General features: G+C 40.6%; 1 protein-coding gene across 3 annotated transcripts in view; it reads left to right on the forward strand.

Annotated features, from left to right (window-relative positions):
* LOC138056370 (uncharacterized) overlaps positions 1 to 20,430 on the forward strand; it is a 41,345-nt gene that overhangs the window by 8,431 nt on the left and 12,484 nt on the right. For all 3 annotated transcript variants that reach the window (XM_068902152.1, XM_068902153.1, XM_068902154.1), the window contains 14 exons: positions 53 to 167; positions 2,356 to 2,407; positions 3,078 to 3,239; positions 3,932 to 4,068; positions 4,983 to 5,130; positions 8,283 to 8,440; positions 10,886 to 11,227; positions 13,485 to 13,572; positions 15,115 to 15,264; positions 16,523 to 16,716; positions 16,891 to 16,967; positions 17,071 to 17,093; positions 17,902 to 17,971; positions 19,207 to 19,344. In XM_068902152.1, coding sequence (XP_068758253.1) covers positions 53 to 167; positions 2,356 to 2,407; positions 3,078 to 3,239; positions 3,932 to 4,068; positions 4,983 to 5,130; positions 8,283 to 8,440; positions 10,886 to 11,227; positions 13,485 to 13,572; positions 15,115 to 15,264; positions 16,523 to 16,716; positions 16,891 to 16,967; positions 17,071 to 17,093; positions 17,902 to 17,971; positions 19,207 to 19,344 — 1,854 coding nt within the window. The remainder of the gene's footprint in view (positions 1 to 52; positions 168 to 2,355; positions 2,408 to 3,077; positions 3,240 to 3,931; positions 4,069 to 4,982; positions 5,131 to 8,282; positions 8,441 to 10,885; positions 11,228 to 13,484; positions 13,573 to 15,114; positions 15,265 to 16,522; positions 16,717 to 16,890; positions 16,968 to 17,070; positions 17,094 to 17,901; positions 17,972 to 19,206; positions 19,345 to 20,430) is intronic.

Genomic DNA, 20,430 nt, shown 5'->3' on the forward strand with positions numbered 1-20,430 from the left:
TCCTTAAAAAGATCATCTGAAATATTGATTCTTTCGTGTTTTTTTTTTTTAGCTTAAAGGCCTTTTCAGACCAGAGAAGAAAAATTAAACCAACTCGACGTCACGCAGCAAGCAGCAATCCTGTTCGTCAAAGGCAGGAAAGAGAGGATTTGAGAACAGAAACTGATGTGAGTTACATAATGTTATTTGCCGGCATTGGTCGGCTATTATAGTTAAACAACTTACGAACTAGGAACTGGAAGGTCATTGGACTTGCACCTGCTAGGATCACTCGGACTTTCTAGGCCCCGAATGTTGTTGTCACTCAATCATAAAATCATCATTCCCACCAGGGCCAAAATGTGGGCGACGCGAGAAGCTAGGGCGCTGACTGCTGCCCCACATGCAGGTAGCTGTCAATACCACCGTCTGTAAACAAAATTTCTTTTCTTTTAATTTTTTGCATAACTTCCTTGTTCGCTGTGTTGATTTAACGGTACACGAAACTGTTTTTAATATAAGAAGAAATGAAATCATGATCTTGTTAGAAGCGAGAGAAGTTTCTTTAATTAAACGCTTTTGAGCCCTGATCATTTTCACGTCAATTCATTGGCTAAGAGCATAACTACCTTGTATTTTTGGACCACTTACAAGCGAAAACTGGTTGTTCAAAAGGTAAGAAACGACTCACGAGTGTTAAAGTAAGTTTGTTCCGTTTGCACAATCATATATCCGCTCACATTAACAAAGATTTCTTTTAACGTTAACAACTTATGGGGGATAGCGGAATTTCGAAAACTCAGTAAGGACATTTTTGTGCTATACGTTTGTGCCATTTGCTTTGCAATCGACATTTCCGGGATCTTTGGTAAAATGGTTTAAAAAACCTATAACCACCTTAGTTTTGTCAGTTTTGTGCTTTCTTACTAAAAGCAATTGAATTTGAATATGTCTCATTCAATTTGAATGAGGTACATTATTCCACGTCTTCAAGGACGTTGTGGAAGTTTGATTAGCAGTGCTGTTTCCTGTCAACCCATGGCGAAATTGTACCAAATAAGGTTTCGCTTGTTGGAACAACAGCTGCTTTGCAGTTCATACAATCCGGTTTGTTGCTTTGCTTTTTCGCTTGTTCAATTACCTATTGTCAGCTTACATGACTTAACTGTTATTGGCTTGAAGTGCCGGTCGCTTTTTAATGTAAACGAGGTAAACTGCTAACAGTAGTTGTTCGAGGGCTACGAAACTTTATCCCGTGGACAAGTCACGACTCAGAGCGGAAACTCCAAGTTAAAGGTTGGCCAATGTTTTCGATGGTGCCTTTACTAAAATGTGCTTAGATCGTGCATATTCACGGTGACGCGAGCAAATGCTGAAATCTTTGTACAAGGAAATCCACAGGATAAAGTTATCCGTCCTCCTGGTCGATTCGAATGCCTGTGTGTGTGGTCCCCAGTTTTATCAATATCATTAGTATTATTATTACTCGCCATTGAAGTTGTTGTTGGCTTGTGTCGGCTTTTAAAATCAGAGCAGCGTAGTTTATGTTAAGAATGCTGCGTTCCAAACTAAAATGTCATTAGTAAATTGGAATATGTAATTACTGGATAGGGGTTAGTTGAGGGGGGGAAAAAATACATGATCCGCTGACTTTAATACAGGGTCTGAAATTAATTTTTTTTTATGGGCGCCAACTGGCGACTAGATAAAAATATTTAGTCGCCAGATGGCAAATTGTGGTCGCTAAAAATTTTCGCCTGAAAAGGCACGTTTTTGAACTTTTTTATAGATACTAGAAAGCAACGACCGCGCGGTCTTGCCTATGTGTCACGCATTATTTTTCGCTTTCGGAAAATGTATCCGACCTCGAATATAATAAAGAAACCCATCTACCCCTTTAGTTTGTTGAAAATTGCAGCCACGGAAACACCAGTCACGTTCTGTCGCCCACAAGCCGCCATGTTGTTACCGTGCTACATTCCTCGCACCAGTCCCTTGAATATCTTTACTGAGTAGTTGTTTTTTCGCCCACAATACGTATTTTGTGCGAAACCGTAAAAAAAACGTGGCGGCTTGCGAAGTTATGGAAGTAGTCAACGGGAAAACTCCTTTCATTTTTATTTCAAAAACATGGGTATGATAAAAAGGAAGACACCTGTTGGCAAACGGCTCTGAACTTAATAGTAGCGCGGGCAATTCTGAAATTCTGGTCGCCAGTACTCAATTTTAGTCGCATTGGCGACGAGGAAGGCGCAATTTCGAACCCTGCAATAAAGAGAAGAGCCACTATTTCTCCCATTTTCTGAGTATGGTAGTGAATCCAGACTATTTGTTTCGTGTGAAACGAATTTAAATTTTAAAAAAAATGTTTTTTAGATTCTGATGATCCGTGAAAGTGATAAAAAACCCTCTCTTGCTGGAAAGAAAAGTAAGTAATTCAATAAGATGTAGGACTAGCTTTTTTTCCGACTTGAAAAGCTCCAGTTTGTTGCCTTTCGTTTCTCTGCTGGGTAGCTGGGGTCGACGTCAATAGGTTATTCTTAGACAATCCCAGGAACTAGCAACTGGATCAGCACATTGTTGAATCGTTTTGTCACACGTTGCGTGACGACACTCCGACATTCTTTAAAGTTGGAGTGGTCTCGTTGTAAAGGAAGTAACGAAAGATGGTTTAATGCCAAAACATCAGCCAAAATCCTTTTTTTTAACTTGCTATCCGCAACAATAGAAGACAGGAAATAGTTTCATTGCAGTAACAGTTTTAAGCAAACAATCATGTTTTGGGTCTTTTGTTCTTTAAAGGAGCTTTGTCACGGGATTCTTTATGTTTGGCGGTTAAAACTGCACAAAAATCTTAAATATGACCATTACTCATACCTTACTCATTTCTTGAAATTTAGGAGAAATGTTTCTCTAAATGGCCTTTTTGTAGAAGAGTCATCCATCAATAAGTTTTGACCTTGTGCGAAACATTGAAAGCGATGTCAACTTTATTTTCAATTAAGCAATGCTACTAAGGTAAAATTTGAAGATAAAGATTGCCTTTTATAACCTTAAATTAAGTGTTGTTGTTGTTGTTGTTGCTTTTTCATGAAAAGATAAAGGCTTTACCGATGAAGCCATCGCCGGTCTGTCCAGTACAGAGGACCTGGCTGCAGCAAGCACAGCCTTGAGAAAGACGGAAAAGGATTCGTCAGGAGTGAGCAAGGAAATCAAAGAATTCGGGGGATTTCTCCCTGTCATGTTGCTCCAAATTAAAGGTTTTTATTCGGAAATAGTTTGTTCATTCACGTTATTCCGTAATGTTCTTAATAATCGCCAATTATCGTAGATATCTGCGATTTTCAGTTTTCAGTAGTCGGGGAAATTTTGGGCAAGTTGGAAACGTCAAAAATCCTACATCGCCTGAGATTTTCACGACATATGAAAACTTGGCCATAGTAATTTCCTGAAACGATTGCAACCACGGGAGGCCATTTTGTTTCGTTTTGGCTTTTGTTTTCAAAGTTTCATATTACTTTGCTAATCACATCCTATTTAACTAATCATTACGCGCGAAAAGCTCTATTCATTTTTTGTTCCGTTGATGATCAAACGTCATCGAGAGTTTCAACTGAGATTGAGTATGAGACACCGTTTGACATTACAGTGGTATAGAAAGACCTCAACCTGCAGAGAATTGGAATGCGGAGAATAGCCCATTTCCGAGTTGCTGCATGCCTCAGTTTCAAAGCGAGTCCTGGTGCACAACCATTCAAATGGAAATGAGTTGCGTGTTCTTATACAAATCAAACTCATTTCCCTTACAATAGTTGAGCACCAAGACTCACTTCGAAACCGAGACAAACAGCAACTCGTAAATGGCCATTTGGGTGTGATAAGCTCTACACCACCGAGCCTCCAACTTTGAGTCACTTGTGGGTAGTATAAAGGCGTTTTTTTTGTATTTTAGGATCAAGACACATTCAAACAAGACTCGTGGAACCTTCGGTCAAGTCCCTCAATTCTGGGGATGTGTTTATCTTGGTAACGCCCAAGGACGTTCATTTGTGGAATGGGAAAGATGCCAGCATCATGAAGAAAGCTAAGGTTACCCATTGCTATTTTTATTCTGTGTAGTAGCGTAGAGCTGTGTACTGGAGTTGTTGATTTACCCTCCGAAACCACCTTCACCTCCGGGCTCGATTGTCAAACGTTTTTTTTGCAAAAAGGTACGGAAAGTCAGTGGAAATTGATGCTAGTCATTTTTTCACTGAGGAGTGAGCTTGTGAGATGCATGGGTCTCCATCATATGCATTCTGACTTCTGATGGAGGTTACACCAATTCACAGATTGGCGTTTGGTCCAAATGACTGCTATTTTTTCGCACCTTAGGCTTTTGCATCACCTTGAAAGCGAAATGTAGTGGCGAAAAGGATAAAAATTGTTCGCAAGGAAACAAAGTTGAGTTTTCGTCCTCTCACCTGTGGAGAGGCCCCCTTTGATGAATAAAATAGTCTGAATTTGGCCAGAACAAAAAAATCTACAAGTATCACTCTTAGTAGAGAAAGGGTTGACATTTTCAAAAAAGAAGACAAATATATCATTTTATTACAGTATATCGCAAGCAATTCTCAGGCAAATTGGAGCACTTTGATTGGTTGGTTTTAGGTCGGGATTTTACAGTACGGATCATTACCATGGAAACGGCCCGTTTCCGTATTTGTTCCCTCTGCCGAGAAATTATCGATCCGTCGTATTTGCACGGACTGAGCGCAGCGAGGTCCGTACTGCCTCGACCTCGGGCCAATATTCCTTAGTAAGGCCCTCTCGCTCGGTTAGCAAGAGGTTGGTAAAATTTTACGGGTTGGAACGTCCACCGTTTGAGGATACAGACAGATATATTAAACCCTTTATACGACCGGCAAAGATGTGGGTCTTTTTAGGAAAGAGGTTCTTGTCTTAGAAATCTTATGTTAAGAGCTTTCTTACGTTTTCTCGCTTTTCAATGTTTTGCTCCACAGGGAATGGAAGTCTCCACTCTTGTTGTGAAGCAGAAAGATTTGGGTTGCAATGCTTCTAAAGTTCACATCATTGATCAAGCCAAGGAAATCAATGATTCACAAACAAAACTTTTCTGGAAGGCGTTAGGAGGCAAAGCTGACGTAGCTGGTATGTTAGGTTTTTTTTTTCGTAGCGAAGAATGTATGGTGTCGGATAATACCTGAGAACTTAAGCAAGGAGGACGACGAAGTGTTGGAGAACGCCATCTGAAATTTAACTTCGCGTTATTCAAGTCCTTTCGGAATTTTTCGTAGTTGTTCGGCATGGAAAGTGACTACCAACCTTCCGGAGACGTTCGACTCAAACATCTACTCTGTTCGTACTAAATTGCGCGTAATAGACCTTTTTAGCTCGTACATGTTGTTTTTCCAGTTCAGACCACCTGATGTTACTCTAGGGAACAGTTTGTTTCAAATGTCGTCTAATGCACATTGCATATATTATTAACAAATAGATTCCATGTTGCCGTGCGTCTGTTCAGTAATAGATCACAGATGACGTCAAAATGTGGTAAGAACAAAAGAGTGGCACACGAGGCGATAGACGAGTGTGTCACTGATGTTCTTACCACATTTTGACGTCTTCTGTGATCTATTACTGAACAGACCCACGGCTACATGGAATCTATTTGTTTTATATAATAAAGAAGATCAATAAAGAATTAAACTTTATTCGCATAAAAGCTGATGGTGACGTCAATCGTGCGTCTGTCTTCTAATAGATCATAAGCAAGAACCAATCAAAATCCGTGAATAACTTGGATTATTATATAATATATGATATACGCATACGTATGCAAAAAAAAAAAAAGAAAAATTCCCTTGGGAACATTACGTGGTCTGAAATGGAAAACAAAACGTACAAGTTGGCGTCTGCTGAGATCGAGGTCTTCTAAACCGGAAATCTGGGCTTATTGGCTCGTTTAAGGCTCATCCATCATTCGGTACTCCATATTCTTAATAAACCCATATTACTCAAGATTTTGCCTGTCTAACCTCTCATTCTGTGGCTGCGGCCACACTAGGGTACTTGACCGGGATATCCATTCAGTTAATTGAAATGAACCGGTTTAAAACGGTTATGAATGCGGCCGTGTCTCTTCGGTGTCAACCAGCTTTTAACCGGGTTATGCAAATTAACGCAAAAACAGTACACTTTCTTAACCGGGTTAGGTATTTTTAAACCGCCTCACTGGGTAGTTTAAGACGCGTTAACCGGGTTAAGTTTAGGGAATTTTTTAACCGAGTAATTTAAAATTGAACCTAGTTAAGTTGCTAAGTGCGGCCTAGGCCAGTGTGAGGCTAGACGGGCAAAGACAAAGGAGGGTTGGTCCAATACAGCGAGATAACTGGATTCACGTTACTTAGTGTAGGCTTTTAGCCATATTTTATTGAAATTTGCCGACTCGATCAACTTTAAGCGAGTTTGGAACTTTTTTCACGGCATTTTCGGTTGTCTCTCGCTAAGCGTCCTGAAAAACCGTTCGTGAAAACACGGCCTCTGACCTGTATGCAAATTATGCAGCTGTATTGAGGATGTGTGGTTTCCTTTAGACATCAGATATGTCTAGAAATGCCGCTAATGAGATATACCTTATTACATGAAATTTTCGCGACACTTTAATTTCTCGAATTTCGCGTTTTTATTTTGAATCGTGAAATTAAAGTAGTGTCGCGAACATAACATGACGCGAAAATTAAGTGAATAATTAAGTGAATAACTATACATCAATAATAGCTAATAATGAAGTTGACAAAATCACGTTTTTATCTATTAATTCTGAGGCAATTGCAGCTCTTCATACCAAGACATTTACAATCGAGGATAGAGGCGAAATTATTCGAGTCTTAATGTATTCTTCATTTCTTGGTTTTTACTTCAGTGATTTATGATTTTTAAAAGCGATTTTGCACATTCCCTGGATTGGAAGTAATTAATTCATGCATACATTTTGTTGAGCTTTGCTCAGTGTCGTTGTTAGTCATCATTCCCGAGTTTTTAAAACAAAGATTCGTGATTCTTAAAAGATTTTAAACTATGATTCATGATTTCGCTTCCATCCCGAAATTTACACAAACGACTCTGGAGATCATGGTCAATTGACTAAAATTAACGAACAGGTGTAAAATTCTTCCGGAAATGGTTAGAACATATAGACCCGTCGCTGCATCTCTTGTTGTAAATTTTGACGTTATTGTAAATGAAGTTCTATTTGCTTTAAGGATAAGTTAAATTCCTTTAAATAGCGTCTTACGTACTAAAGATCGCGAAATTAGAGTGATTCATAGTACAAGTGTCGCGAAATACGCGCATCGCAAAATCGCGAAATTAACGTGTCGCGAAAATTTCATGTAATGAGGTTCCCGTATTTCAATGAGCGTCCCCGTTTTCTTCTCCCCAACTTCACTCGCGTCTAGGAATGCAGAGAATTAACGCCAGAAAGTGTCTCCCAAACTACTGCTCCTCAAGTAAGGATAAAGAGCTGAGTTTGGAGAATTCAAGACAGTTATGAAAACCCTCGACCGCGTCTCGGGTTTGCATAACTGTCAAGAATTCTCCCAACTCCACCGAGTGTTTAGATGAGGCTATGGAAACACGGAAAAAAGTCCTCTATTGCTTTTATAAAATATTTCTCAAAGATATTTGGACAAATGAAGGAAACTATGCTGGTTTTTTAACTTTTTGATGGAAACAAATTTTCTTGATACACGCTGATATTTCCTACCAGCCAATCAAAACGCGCGTCTGACAATACATAACCAATCAAAATTCGTGTGATGTCACAGCCGTGTTTCCATACTCCCATCTAAAACACAGCTATTGACCAATGAGAGTGCGCGTACTATCCTAATTTCTTTATAATACCTTATTGTTGCAAATATGTTGCAAAAGCGTAGACTTAAAGAGACACTTTGTGTTGGATGTCAGAATTGCGCTGGAATCTTATTTAATAGGTGCATGTAGAGCGGTTTTCAATTGGGTGTCGAAAATAATTAGATAATTACTTTGGTTTATGATTACTTCACTCAGTGATTGGTTCAAAGTTCTCGCGCCACTTTTTCAACCAATCAGAAGTGAAACCTAAACCAATCGTGGCTCACGCGTACACATTTTCCCGCGCTTTGTGTCGGCTACGTGTAATTACTTCGAGTTTTGATTGGTTTGCCGGATTGTCTCCGTCCTTTTTGATTGGCCAAAGTAATTACTTTGGTTTTGGTTTTACGACACTCAATTGAAACTCGCTCTATACTTTGTTACAGATGTTGAAGATTTTCCGTCGGATGAAGAGCACGAGAAAGGCGTCATAAAAACTAACTTGATATACCGTGTGGATTGTACCTCCGATCCGCCTTGTCTTAAGCTACGAGATGACTTGTCAGGCCGTGTTCTGAGTGAAAACTTCATGGATAACTCACAGGTCAGCCAATGAGATTATGAGACAATCACTGTTGTTTTATGCATTGCAGCTCTCTTAAATTGTTAAATATGCCATTATACTAGTCGAAATCGAGGAGAAGACAGGCACAAAAAGAAAATGGCCGCGCGAAATCTGGATTCGAGCTCTCTCCTCCTCGAACCCCGATTTACGCGCAGCCATTTTTTTCTCGTGCCTGTCTTCTCGTCGCGCTCAACTTACTAAGCGGCGAAAACGGGACTGCTCATAGTCTACAATTCTGCAGTCAAGAAGTACTTTTTCACAGAGGTGCAAAATTATTTCCGGCATATAATTTCTAAATCGTCCTTCTAAAGGGAATCTCCACTGTAACAAAAAAAAGACAACTGTAAACCACAGTAACCATGTTTACAATGAAATTTGTTGCGCCATCTTGAAAAATTGTCACGAGACCAAGCACTTTTTAAATTTGAAAGTAAACTGATGGCAAACACTTTTTCCTCCGAACAAGAGAGGATGAAGGCAGAGAACACATCCACCATACATAGGCCTCTAACGATGAAACTTTACAATGAAACATTTTTTACTATCTAAATTTATCCCGTGATCATGATGCGCGGCTGTTTTAAGGAAGACACCTGATTGGATCTGATCCTCTGGCCCCAGTTGTTCAAACGATGGATAGCACTATCTGCCGGATAAATCACTATCCACTGGATAACTCAGTTGGTTTTGCCAGTGGTTATTCTCTGGATAGTGATTTGTCCGCGGTGAACAACTAGGGCCTGACCATTGGCTGCGCGACCATGAACACAAAACCTAAATAATTTTGACAGCATGACGCGAAGATACCATCAGGGAGCATGGGAATGCGTTCTTTCCTCGCATACTCACGTGCTCCGGATTATAGAGTGTTTTCACCCACGTGATCAGTAAGCTTGTTTTTCCACCGAAACAAAAGAACACGTTTGCATGATAATAGAGCTCAATTCCCGGAGGATTAGTTGGGGACAGCAACATGACCACCGTTCCTTTGTTTAGGGACACCAACATGGCTACCGTGGCTATGGTCGTCCAAGTGTTTCAATATTCGCTAAATTCTATTCGCTGTCGAAAAACCGCATTCGCTGTCGCAAAAACTCATTCGCTGTCGCAAATGTTCCTTCGCTAGTACTGAATTAACTTAATTTGCATTTGCTAAAATGAAAACATAATATTCGCTGACATTTAACAGTATTCGTCATTACTACATCAACTTCGCTGTTGCAAAATATTGTTAGAAACCTCCAAGGCCGACCCTCACGCAATTCGTTTCCAGGCCTTCTGGCTGTTCGTACGTGTTTTGTCATTGTCTGCACGCAGTGAAGCGGTTAATTTTTAGCGACAGCGAATGAAATTTAGCGACAGCGAATGACATTTAGCGATAGCGAATGCAAATTTAGCGATAGCGAATGAGTCCTAGCGACAGCGAATGAGTCTTAGCGACAGCGAATGAGTTTTAGCGACAGCGAATAGAATTTAGCAAATATTGAAACATCTGGACGACCATACGTGGCGTCACGTGAAAACACTCTATAGTGTTTAGTTGGAGTGGAATTTCCCTTAAGAGTTTAGAATTCCCTAGAACCTCCACACAAAGCCGACAGGAAATTCACATTTTTACAGAGATGACCGCGCACACACTTTTCTTGTTGCTGTCGTTGTTTTTGTTTGTTTGTTTTTGTTTATTCTTTCAAGTATTTCACTCTTTCCTGTTGGTTTTTTTTTCGGTATTTTTCTTTAAATCTCTGTACAAAGGCGGCTTTGATCTCTGTCCAGCGGTTTTAGTGAAGTTTTTCGCTCATCAGCGTTTTCCCAGCTTTTGTTGGGCCAAGAAACCACCACTGAAGATTTGAAAGTACCTGTCTCTATAAATCTGAGCGCTTGAAAACTCTTAAATTTTAGAAAGAGTATATTGGATCGTTAGCAGTTTGCTTAGCCCAATATTTTGTAAGCTTTTGGTAGAAAATATTTGGCTTATCATCGAAAGCAAAAGGCTTCAAATCGGCTAATGCCTAAGCTGAATCAAAGTTATTAGAGGGGGATGGTTATGAAATGCGACAAATTTCTTTGTTGTAGGTCACAGTTTTTGTTCTCTTTTTTGGCCTTGACCGTGCACAAAACACAATAGTTGTTTACTCCGTACTGAGGAACTAACCAATAGAAACGTGTTGATTACGTAATTCATGCATAGTGTATGAGCGCAAAACAAAAGATTGTGCACGGTCGTGGACTTTCCAAACTAAATCTTGGCATCTTTATTTGACCCTTTGATGTTTTCCGAGCTTCCAAACCATTCCTCTCTGTTAACTATGGCTGAATAAGTTCTTTAAAGTTTCACGGTTAATTTGTCAATAAACACCATGCCTTTTTCCAAGCAACGACTCACCCACAAAGAAATTTCTTTGTTATTTGTCTTGTTCGCTAAAGGCCTACGTTCTTGACTTTGGCTCCGAAGTTTACCTATGGCTGGGAAGAAACTGCTCTAATCTCGCGCGCACAAAGGGCGTGTCCCTCTCGCAAGATCTCTTCAAAGGAACTTTCAAGTATCAAAGTGGAGTCAGTCCGTTGGACCCGACAACAATATCTGATAACGACTCCACTACGCAAGAAGTTACGCGGCCATCTTGGGCACTGTTTGGGCGGATGACGGCCCGCTCGGAAACAGTGCTCTTTCGAGAAAAGTTTATCGATTGGCCTGACCATAACATCGACTACACGCAGGATTTTGTGAAGCAACCTATAAGCGGCAGTTTTGTAAATCTTTCAGAGGTAAGGGTGAAAGAGTTTGTTTTCGTTTTTGCTTCCTACTTGCGACGACTCAAAGTCTTTTCGCCTAATTTGGGACTACAAGCTTTGACACCGTGCAAGCCACTTTAATAATCAGCCTTGGCTGCTTCAGTAAATGTCAGCATTTCGCTACCAAAATAATGTTGTTCTTGTTTTAGCGAAGGAATTTTGGTGTTCTGTCACGTTTGTGTTATTAGTTTAAACTAAACCGCTTAACTTCTCAGCTTTGAACGCTGTTACAGAAAAATCGCTATTAAAGTAAGCACATGGAAGTATTAGACGAAGGTAAAATTGCAAAAACTCTTACTTAAGCGTAATTTAATGTCCTCAACTCCCAACCCGAAACCGCCCCTCCTTACCCTACCCCATTCCGTGTGTCTCTACCCTACCCCCCTACCCCGCTTTCCCTTCCTTATCTGCTACTCTCCCTATCCTACACCTTACTCTCATTTGTGCTCCTCTTTCCCTACCCTATCCCTGCACTTCCTACTATACCCACTATCCCACTCCCCCATTTGCCTATTCTTTGCACTTTGTCCACGGCACTTAAATCCTGGGTAAAACCCCAAAAATCTTGACCAATTTTCACTTCTACAAGGATTGAAATATGCTCCCTTGTTGGGGACCATTGGGAATAGGCTTCCGCACTGTAGTTACAGATGTTTACTCCTTAAAAGGCAATTCAATTCATCAATTTTGAGTCATTTCGGAATGGAACGGTTGAACCGGTCTGAACATGCTGTCGCGGAAGGCCTAGCAACCACTCCACGAGACTGTAGGCTCAGCGGCCACTCCTGCAGAGCATGTGCTTGGACCGAGAATCTTTTCCTCCGTGTAAAATCAGTCGTTAGTTGTGTTAGTGAATAAAGAAACGTCGCGTTCGCGACACTTGCTCCTGTATTTTATATTTAGGTACAAACTGTTTCTTTGAGAAGTTTTGCAAGAAATTTACCCGTAAACATTTCCTGCTATGGAAAGTCACTTTTTATGGAAGTGCTAGTTTCCTTTTAAAAAATGCTCTCTTCTAACTACATCTTGCTAATTTCAAAGCACCTGTTAACGAAGTAATGTTAATCTGTTAAAACTCTTATCTTAATTCTTGTAATTCTTGCTTTTGCTAATTTTCTTGAAATTAATACTGGAGCAGACTTCTTCTGACGAAAGCGGGAGTTCTGTTAGATCATCTAAAGCCAGAAAGGTATGGGGATGCTGTGCATTAATTTAAGCCGAAAGTTGGCGCCACTAAGCTATATCTTTGAACGCGTATTTGTTTTAATTAAGCGTGCTTTTGCGCCAGTCTTCACTGGTAGTAATGTAGATCCCCGCAGTTATGAACGCAATTTTTGCAATTGCGTATAGAAACCTGAAAAATTCAGGACTTCAAAGGGGTTTAAACCCGTGACCTCGCGCTACCGGTGCGACGCTCTAACCAACTGAGCTATGAAGCCACTGACGTTGCTAATTGGGAGCTGGTCATTTGTGAGTTCTAATGTTCCCGTGAGGAATGAATCAACCGTGAAATGATATATGAAATTGATCATCCGCAGTTCATATATGATCAATTTCATATATCATTTCATCGTAGATTGTATTGTGTTGCATTGGCGAGCCATCGATCATCATAAACCAGTATTCACTTTGAACTCGTGATTAAATTGGTTCATGGTAGTCGATAATGAATTTCTCCATTTAATCACTGGTATGACGATCGGCGATTTTCCTTGACATTTTAACCCGGAAGGGCTTGGGACTAGAATCCCGCGCCATCAAACTTCACTTCACACCGATAAACTATCGTCGACCGTAATCAGACCATTTGGCCTTGATTTAGAACTTATTAGCCAGCCAAGAAAAACCGAGCACGACGGGGAACGGGAACGTTATCTGTCTGAAAATATAAAGTCATGTTTTTCTACTCGTTTACTACCGGTTTTGCCTTTGCCCCAAAACGCTAAAGTATCTGAAACAGCAATTGCGCCCGAGGACAATGAACTCCAATGGGAAGGGATTTTCCGGTGTTTCCGGAATTCCGGAACTTCAGGACCACTTCTCGAGTAAATATCCGAATTTATTTTCCGGAATATTTTTGTTCCATTCGATTCAATTCTTTACCCGTTTTTTTCGACATTTTTGGTCGAACTGAAAAGCGCCCTTACTTAAATTCTTTGCGGCGAAGTATTTCCAACTCTGCTTAAATGGTGGCCGAGGCCTAACAACATATATATGTTCGTGTTTTTAGAAGCGGCCTAATAGCATCTTTGAGATGGAGCCTTGTGAGCCTAACAAATTCATAGAATCTCCGCCTGACCCAAGCTTAATTCTTGAAGGTTTGTACTTAAGATTACTCTAAACGATGGCATTACGGAACCATTAATTTTTATTACATTTTTACAAACCAATATAGGTTTGTAGCCTTCTTGTTGCCTTGCAAATTCATACACTGCGCTATTCTTTATAACCTCAAATTTTCATTGGACCAAGATAGGATGCAGCTCTGTTGTGTCCAGGATGGGGGTCCATTTTTTACGCGGTGATTTTATTTTTGCGCCAGTGGTTTTGTGAACCAGTCACGAGAGCCGTTAGAATAGCTGCCTTCTGACCCTTTGAATATTGGGTGATGACGTCACCGATTATTATTGATTTTATCACAAGAGCGTTCATTGGCCGCCAAAACAAAAGTATCTTTTGTTCGAGTGGTTGGTACTTATCGAAGTAACAAAGACTATTTGTGAAGATAAGTCTTTCCCTTACCCCAGTTACCTGGTCGTAAAATGGGTGCGTGCTTTGTTGTTTTTAAGACACGGCGATTCACCATGTCTCCATTTGGAACTCATGATTTTACCGAATAGCACACTTTCTGTTGATGGGCCCAACTAGCTTGAATTTATGGTTTGACGATATCGTCCGTTCTGGATCGATTTCTTTTAGACCCTTTATGAAACACACGAAACCACACGCCATTCGGGTTGGACGCACTCATTAGAAGATCCCGAGCGTCAGTATTTGAACGGGTTCCTTCGCGAACTGTACAAGTTAGCATGTACCAGGCTCCCTGATAGTAGGTAAAGACAAAAAAAAATTGCGTGCGAAAAATGATTGGGGGCTTAGGTCGAGGCGAGGCGGCTCGCCTCGACCCAAGCTCCCACTCGCTTTTACCACGCAGTTGTTTTCGTTTTCCCGACTATCTGGGACCCTGGAACAGGCTAGTACAGGTTAAAATACTAACAAGTCAAGTCAAGTCAATGAATTCTTGTTGCACTATTTAGACAGGGTGATGTAGCAGCTCTCGTAACGTATTATGTGATTGGCTCGCTGGCTAAGCCAAAAACAAGAGACTAAAGAATTGAAACAATGACTTAGACTTTACGATACCAAACAATAGCAGGTTACAAAAGCTGCTACACTACTGTTCAGACAAACCGGGTAGTCATGTTTACATTGCCAATAACCTAATTTTCCAACTTTGCTTACCGTATCATCTTGTTCATCATTGGCCGATGAACAGAGGGTGACCTGCGAACCAGGAGTGAGTTAGGGAAGAGTGTTGTTATGGAATGGGTGGGGTCCCATCACAGTCACAAATGAGTCTATTTTTAGAATACCCGTTCACGCAAAAATCAGTTGTCATGGCCCTGAAAAAAACGTGACAGAAGCAGTCACGCGTGACATGGCTTCTTCTGATTGGTTAACATTAACGGCCCTTTGTTTGTTTCGCGCGCAAAGTGTATCTAAAAATAAATCAATTTGCGCTTGTGCTCATTGGGGCAAGACCACAAAGTGATAGTTCAACACTCCTATCTAATTCACTCTTGTGCGAACCGATTCTTCAAGAGTGGTTTAGTTTAACTGCATTTTTTGGTTTATTTTAGGATTTGATGTAGGCCGTGGTACAGGGAGTTTTGACGAAGAAGGAAGGCGCTTCATTGTTTCATCGATTTCCACTAAAATCTGGCACGTCAAGGAATATTCTTACCAGCTACTTCCAGAAGAAGAGTACGGTCATTTCTACTCTTCGGAAGGTGTGTTTTTTTTTACTAGTAACCGTTTTTGGCGTTTTTCAGTTGATTCACCAAGGTTAAAGCGCACCATGGGTAGGAAAATATGGTAACTCATCTGTGCAATAAAATTTGGTTTTGGTCACCGTACGACCCTTCACCCCTCCATGCATGCCAATGTGACCAGTATCGCGTGACCATATCGCGTTCAAGTTTAGAGCTCCTTGAGGTCAGCTGTTTTTTTTTCTTTTTTAACTTGACCGCTGGGTCTCCATTGGATCGCAGGCTCAAGGCAGGTTAACTTATTGTATTAAGAATAAATAACCCGGGAGCTCCTCTTTTACGCTTGGCTAAATCTATATAATTATTCTCTCCGTTGCTCTGGTCGATGCATTGATCGCCTCCCACCAGTGTGCCATGTGATCGATTCCCATACATGGCGTCACATGTGGGTTAAGTTTGTTGGGTCTCTACTCTTCTCCGAGAGGTTTTTCTCCGGGTACTCCGGTTTTCCCCTCTCCTCAAAAACCAACCTCCGATTTGATTTCCATACAGTGGCCCAAGTAGTGCCCCAGCGCTAAACACAGTTCACACATGAAATTTCGCTAAGGACGGTGCCTACTAATTCCAAGGTATTTTTGCATGGTTTATGAATATGCGGGAAAAGCAAATCTTGACAGGTGTTACTGAAATCCGAAAAGGAAAATTGGGGGTAACCGCACAATTGATCAACAATATTAGTAAAAAGCTTTAAAATGCAAAGCAATGCAGGGTTTTCGTTTGAGGCCGGAGGCCGGAGGTGGTTGAGTTGAGGAAAAATCATAGACAAAAGTTAGGGTTAGTCTGTAAAATGAGGGGGAGAAATTTACAAAGCAAACTCTCAACCCCAAAATAAGGTTAACAAATGAAACAAACTCTGTAAGGCGGATTCTTCTAAAAACACCAATTAAGACAGCCACAAAGGTTACTAGGTTACCTGCTGCCTCATGTATTACCATTAAACAACAAGCTGCTTCATGCATTACTATTAAATAACCAACCATTCACACACACAATATTCCCCTCGAACTACCTGCTAATTAGTGAATGTTTTAGGTAGTGGAGAGAAACCCCTTCTTGTAAGGAGGATTCTTCTATCAACACCAATTAAGAAAGCCACAAAGGTTGCTAGGTTAACTGCTGCTTCATGTATTACTATTAAATAACCAACCTTAAGTTCATTAGAAACGGCATAAATACACTTAACATAGCGTACAGTTTTTTAATTGATTTGCCCTCTTAGGATATGTCGTTAGATGGAAATACTGCGTCAAGCTAACTGGCGTCAAGACGCTGAAAGGCAAACAGTCGAAGTACGAAGATGTGGGACGAGACAAAGTAGCGTACTTCTTTTGGCAAGGAGAAGACAGTACACTCAATGAAAAGGGAACTGCAGCGCTGATGACTGTGGAGCTGGATTCGGATAAAGGACCACAGGTATTTCAGAATTGTTTGAGCCGGGGACCGTTTCTACAAAGTCTCGAAACGTTTTGGACCTTTCTCAGACTTTCTTCGGGTCTTTTCGGATTTTAAGTTACTAAACGTCATAATCTTTTACACCACTTAACTTACTCTGTTCACACCTACTACTGTGTATTATTTTTCTTTTAGGTGCTAGTCGCTCAAGGCAAGGAACCACCATGTTTCACCAGATTATTCGGAGGAGAGATGGTTGTCCACTTAGGAAAGTAAGTCTGTTGATTATAACTTTAAAATCTAGTACGCCTCTTTGATGCTTAATGTCGTTTTTCTCGGATTTCCTTTCACTTCTTTCCTTGTTTGTCTTTGTAGGAAGGATTCCCTGGAGGAAACAGGTACTACCTTTTTGTTGTATTATAAAGTATCAAAAGTGTATTAGAGACCTTCAAGGCGACGATGTTGTCGGCACTTTGAAGCAAAAACAGAGCTTCTGTCCGCTCTGCACGTAAAGTTTAAAAGCGCAACCACACTAATACGTTTCAAAAAGAGCTCGTGTTTATCTAAGGGAAAACGAAGCGAAGTATTTTTCATACACATAGCGTTTTTATGCCGTTTTCACCAATCCATTTCAGTGATAAAAAGCGATAACCACAACTAATTATAATAGTTTACCACTTTTCGTTTTCGCTTGTCCTCACTAAAAGTGGCGATGAGCGTTTTCACTCAATGCGCTTTCAAACGTCTTCGTTCACGTCAGGGTATTGAAATTGAAAAAAAATATTTAAGGGTGAATGAAAGGAAATGCGCATCCAAAAGCACACGTTTTCAAACTCATTGGTGGTGGATGGAGACTTGTGTACTGGAAATTGCATTTGTGAGGACAAATGACGGACGGAGCCGGAGACTGGGACGGAGACAAAAACGATGACATTAAAAACGTGAGATAATTTTTCATCGTTTTTGATAGCTGAATTTTGGATAGGTGGAAACGATACGAAAACATAAGGGTTGATTTTGCTTCGGTTTTGCAGAGATGAAAAGGGATAAAACTTAACGTTTGGTTATTGTCAGGTTGATCAAGGCTGATCAGTATTGGTATTGTACTTTCACAATATTGGTATTGTACACCATGTTTCATGACAGTTTGACGATGGAATTATCGTTGGAACTTATGACCCCACGCACTGTTCGCATTTTTTTTAGGTGATGTAGAGTTGTTCATCGTAAGAAACGAAGTTCCGGAGGAGTCCTTGTTATTGCAGATACCTGCTAGGTAAGTGCAAACTCGAGAGTTGGTCCTAACTTCGGCATAACTTCGTGTGAATTATAGCTAGTGCCTGTCTACCCATGTGATCGACTGTCGTGTTTTTTTTTTTAACTGAAACAAAATGAAACGTTTGGATAAGAATAGGGTGCAATTCCCGTAAGATTATTTCGGGACTCCAACATTATTGCCGTTACAGAGTTAAAAAACCAAGTCTTTTTTTAATAACATTGCCAAAAAATGCGCTGACTCGATCAGAAAAAAATAATTTCAGTAACGGTTATTTTGCAATCAAATTTATTTGAAAAACGTTTGACAACATTATTTGTAGCATAAAAAAGGATTACTCGAAGAAACGCTCATTTTCACTTTCGAATTTCCCGGACCCTGACATCTTGAAGAATAGGCCAATTCCGAGTTCATGTCTGCCTCGTCTTCAAAGCGAGTCTAAGTGCCAAGGTTTTGTGATGGTAATTAGGTCTACTTTACTCATGAATGAAAACTAATTTTCATAAGAAAAACTTCGCACTTAGACTTGCTTTGAAGACGAGGCAGACATGAACTCGGAAATGACCTATCGTGGCGTGTTGTGGCTGCTTCAGTGTATATTATACGAAAAGCGTACACGTCGCAATTACACGTCGCAATTATTCAAGAGGCAAAACTTATGAAATGTTTTCCTTTGCACTTACGTGCCTCTGGGAGGCCCACCCACTTTTGATTTCTAACACGTCGGAGTGTCCCCTAAATTGCAAGTATTTTTCCAACTGTTTCCAACAGGAAGGTAAGTATTAGGCTAAGCGTTATATTTAGGTTTGAACTACAATTGAGGAGCATAATTTAGAGGCCACTTTGTGACGTAAATTGTCTCGATTTCCAGGCGCAAGTGATGTTGAAGTTTAGGAGAAGAATAAGGGGACACTTCGTGACGCTTATAAAAAATGGCGAGCATCTTCATGGTATAGGCCAGTCGGCCTCCTCTTCAAAGCGAGTCTAAGTGCAAAGTTTTTTTGATTTGAATTAGTTCTGCTTTACATGTCAATGAAAACTGATTTTCGTAAGAAAAATTTCCCACTTAGTCTCGTTTTTGAAGAGGAGGGAGACATGAACTCGGAAATGGCCTAACGTAGCTATTGTTTCGATTACATCCTGAGCATCATACCAGAGTCTATTTTTCATTCTCGTTATATTTACTTCACACTGTGCGATCAAAAACTAAAGGAGAGTTCTTTTTTAACTTCTAGTTCATCGTCTTTGCGATCAAGAACGTCATTTGTAGTCACGGATAAAAAGAAGGCAATTGTGTATGCATGGCATGGATGTAAATCACTTTCCTCCGCGGAAACGCTGGCTGTCAGCGCTGCAAAGAGGTTGAAGAAATGGTAAGTAACCGACGATGTTACCATCCCTTGGTAGGAGAGGCTTCGTGTTTTTTTTTTATTTCTTTGGTGGACGGCCTGAGCGAAAGAGATCTGTGTAGACTGTGAGCAGTCCCTTCATAAATCAGTCGAGAGGCCCGCTCTTCAAAGGCAGTCGTTTTTTGTCACGCAAATGACTAAAAAGACCGAGGGAGACTTGGTCTAAGATCTGTGTCCTGTAAGAAAACTCGCTTAACTCGACCGCCGTCCGCGATCTTGGACGACGCCATTCAAAACGCTTGCTCTTGGTAATTTTTGCTTACCGTAATTTGTGTCCGCTGTGTCTCGCGCATTCTTTGACAAGAGTTCCGCTGTCATCAAGTGAGCCCGCGTAGTAATAAATGAATGAAGGGGGTAGTTTCTAAAGAAACTGTGGTGCTGTGTCGGTGGGGAAGTAGTATACAAAAAAGCCGACGTTTCGAGCGTACGTTAGCCCTTCGTCAGAGCGAATCGAGAAGTTGTGGGCTTCGTGTAGTTTTTATACTAGTAGGAGCTTCGCTATTGGTGACAACATGGCAACGTGAAAAATAGGAATATAGGACTGGCTATGAAACGTTAAAACTTTCAAAAGCGAGAGAACAACGTTGTCGCAATCGATGTTGAATTGACCGTGACAGTGCACAATCCTTTGTTTTTGCTTCGTACGGGTTCGCAAATTAGTTGCGCATAATTTAATCGAAAGATTTGATTGGTTGTCTTCTCGAAAAAAGGTGTGTTTTGTGCACCGTCAAGGCCAAAAATACAGACAAAAACATGAAACAAAAAGACTTGCCGAGTTTCATAACCATCTCCAATGCATTAACTATGAAAGAACGTTACGGTTTGGTCGCTACGTAACGTCGACTAATGCATAACGCAATCAGCTTTGACCCCAGGCAGCAGGTCTCTTTTCCTCCCCCCGCCAACCTTGCAATTACCAAAGAAAAAAGGCCTCTGTAACTTTTTGCGGTTAAAATGTATCCGCCACTGTCAGGAGGGACACTTAATGTAAATTCTCTTCACAATTGCAATGAAAATGTCATTCAGACAGGTATTGAGAATGATGATTAT

The sequence above is a fragment of the Montipora capricornis genome, chromosome 7, assembly GCF_036669925.1.
Source record: "Montipora capricornis isolate CH-2021 chromosome 7, ASM3666992v2, whole genome shotgun sequence".
Lineage (NCBI taxonomy): Eukaryota > Metazoa > Cnidaria > Anthozoa > Scleractinia > Acroporidae > Montipora > Montipora capricornis.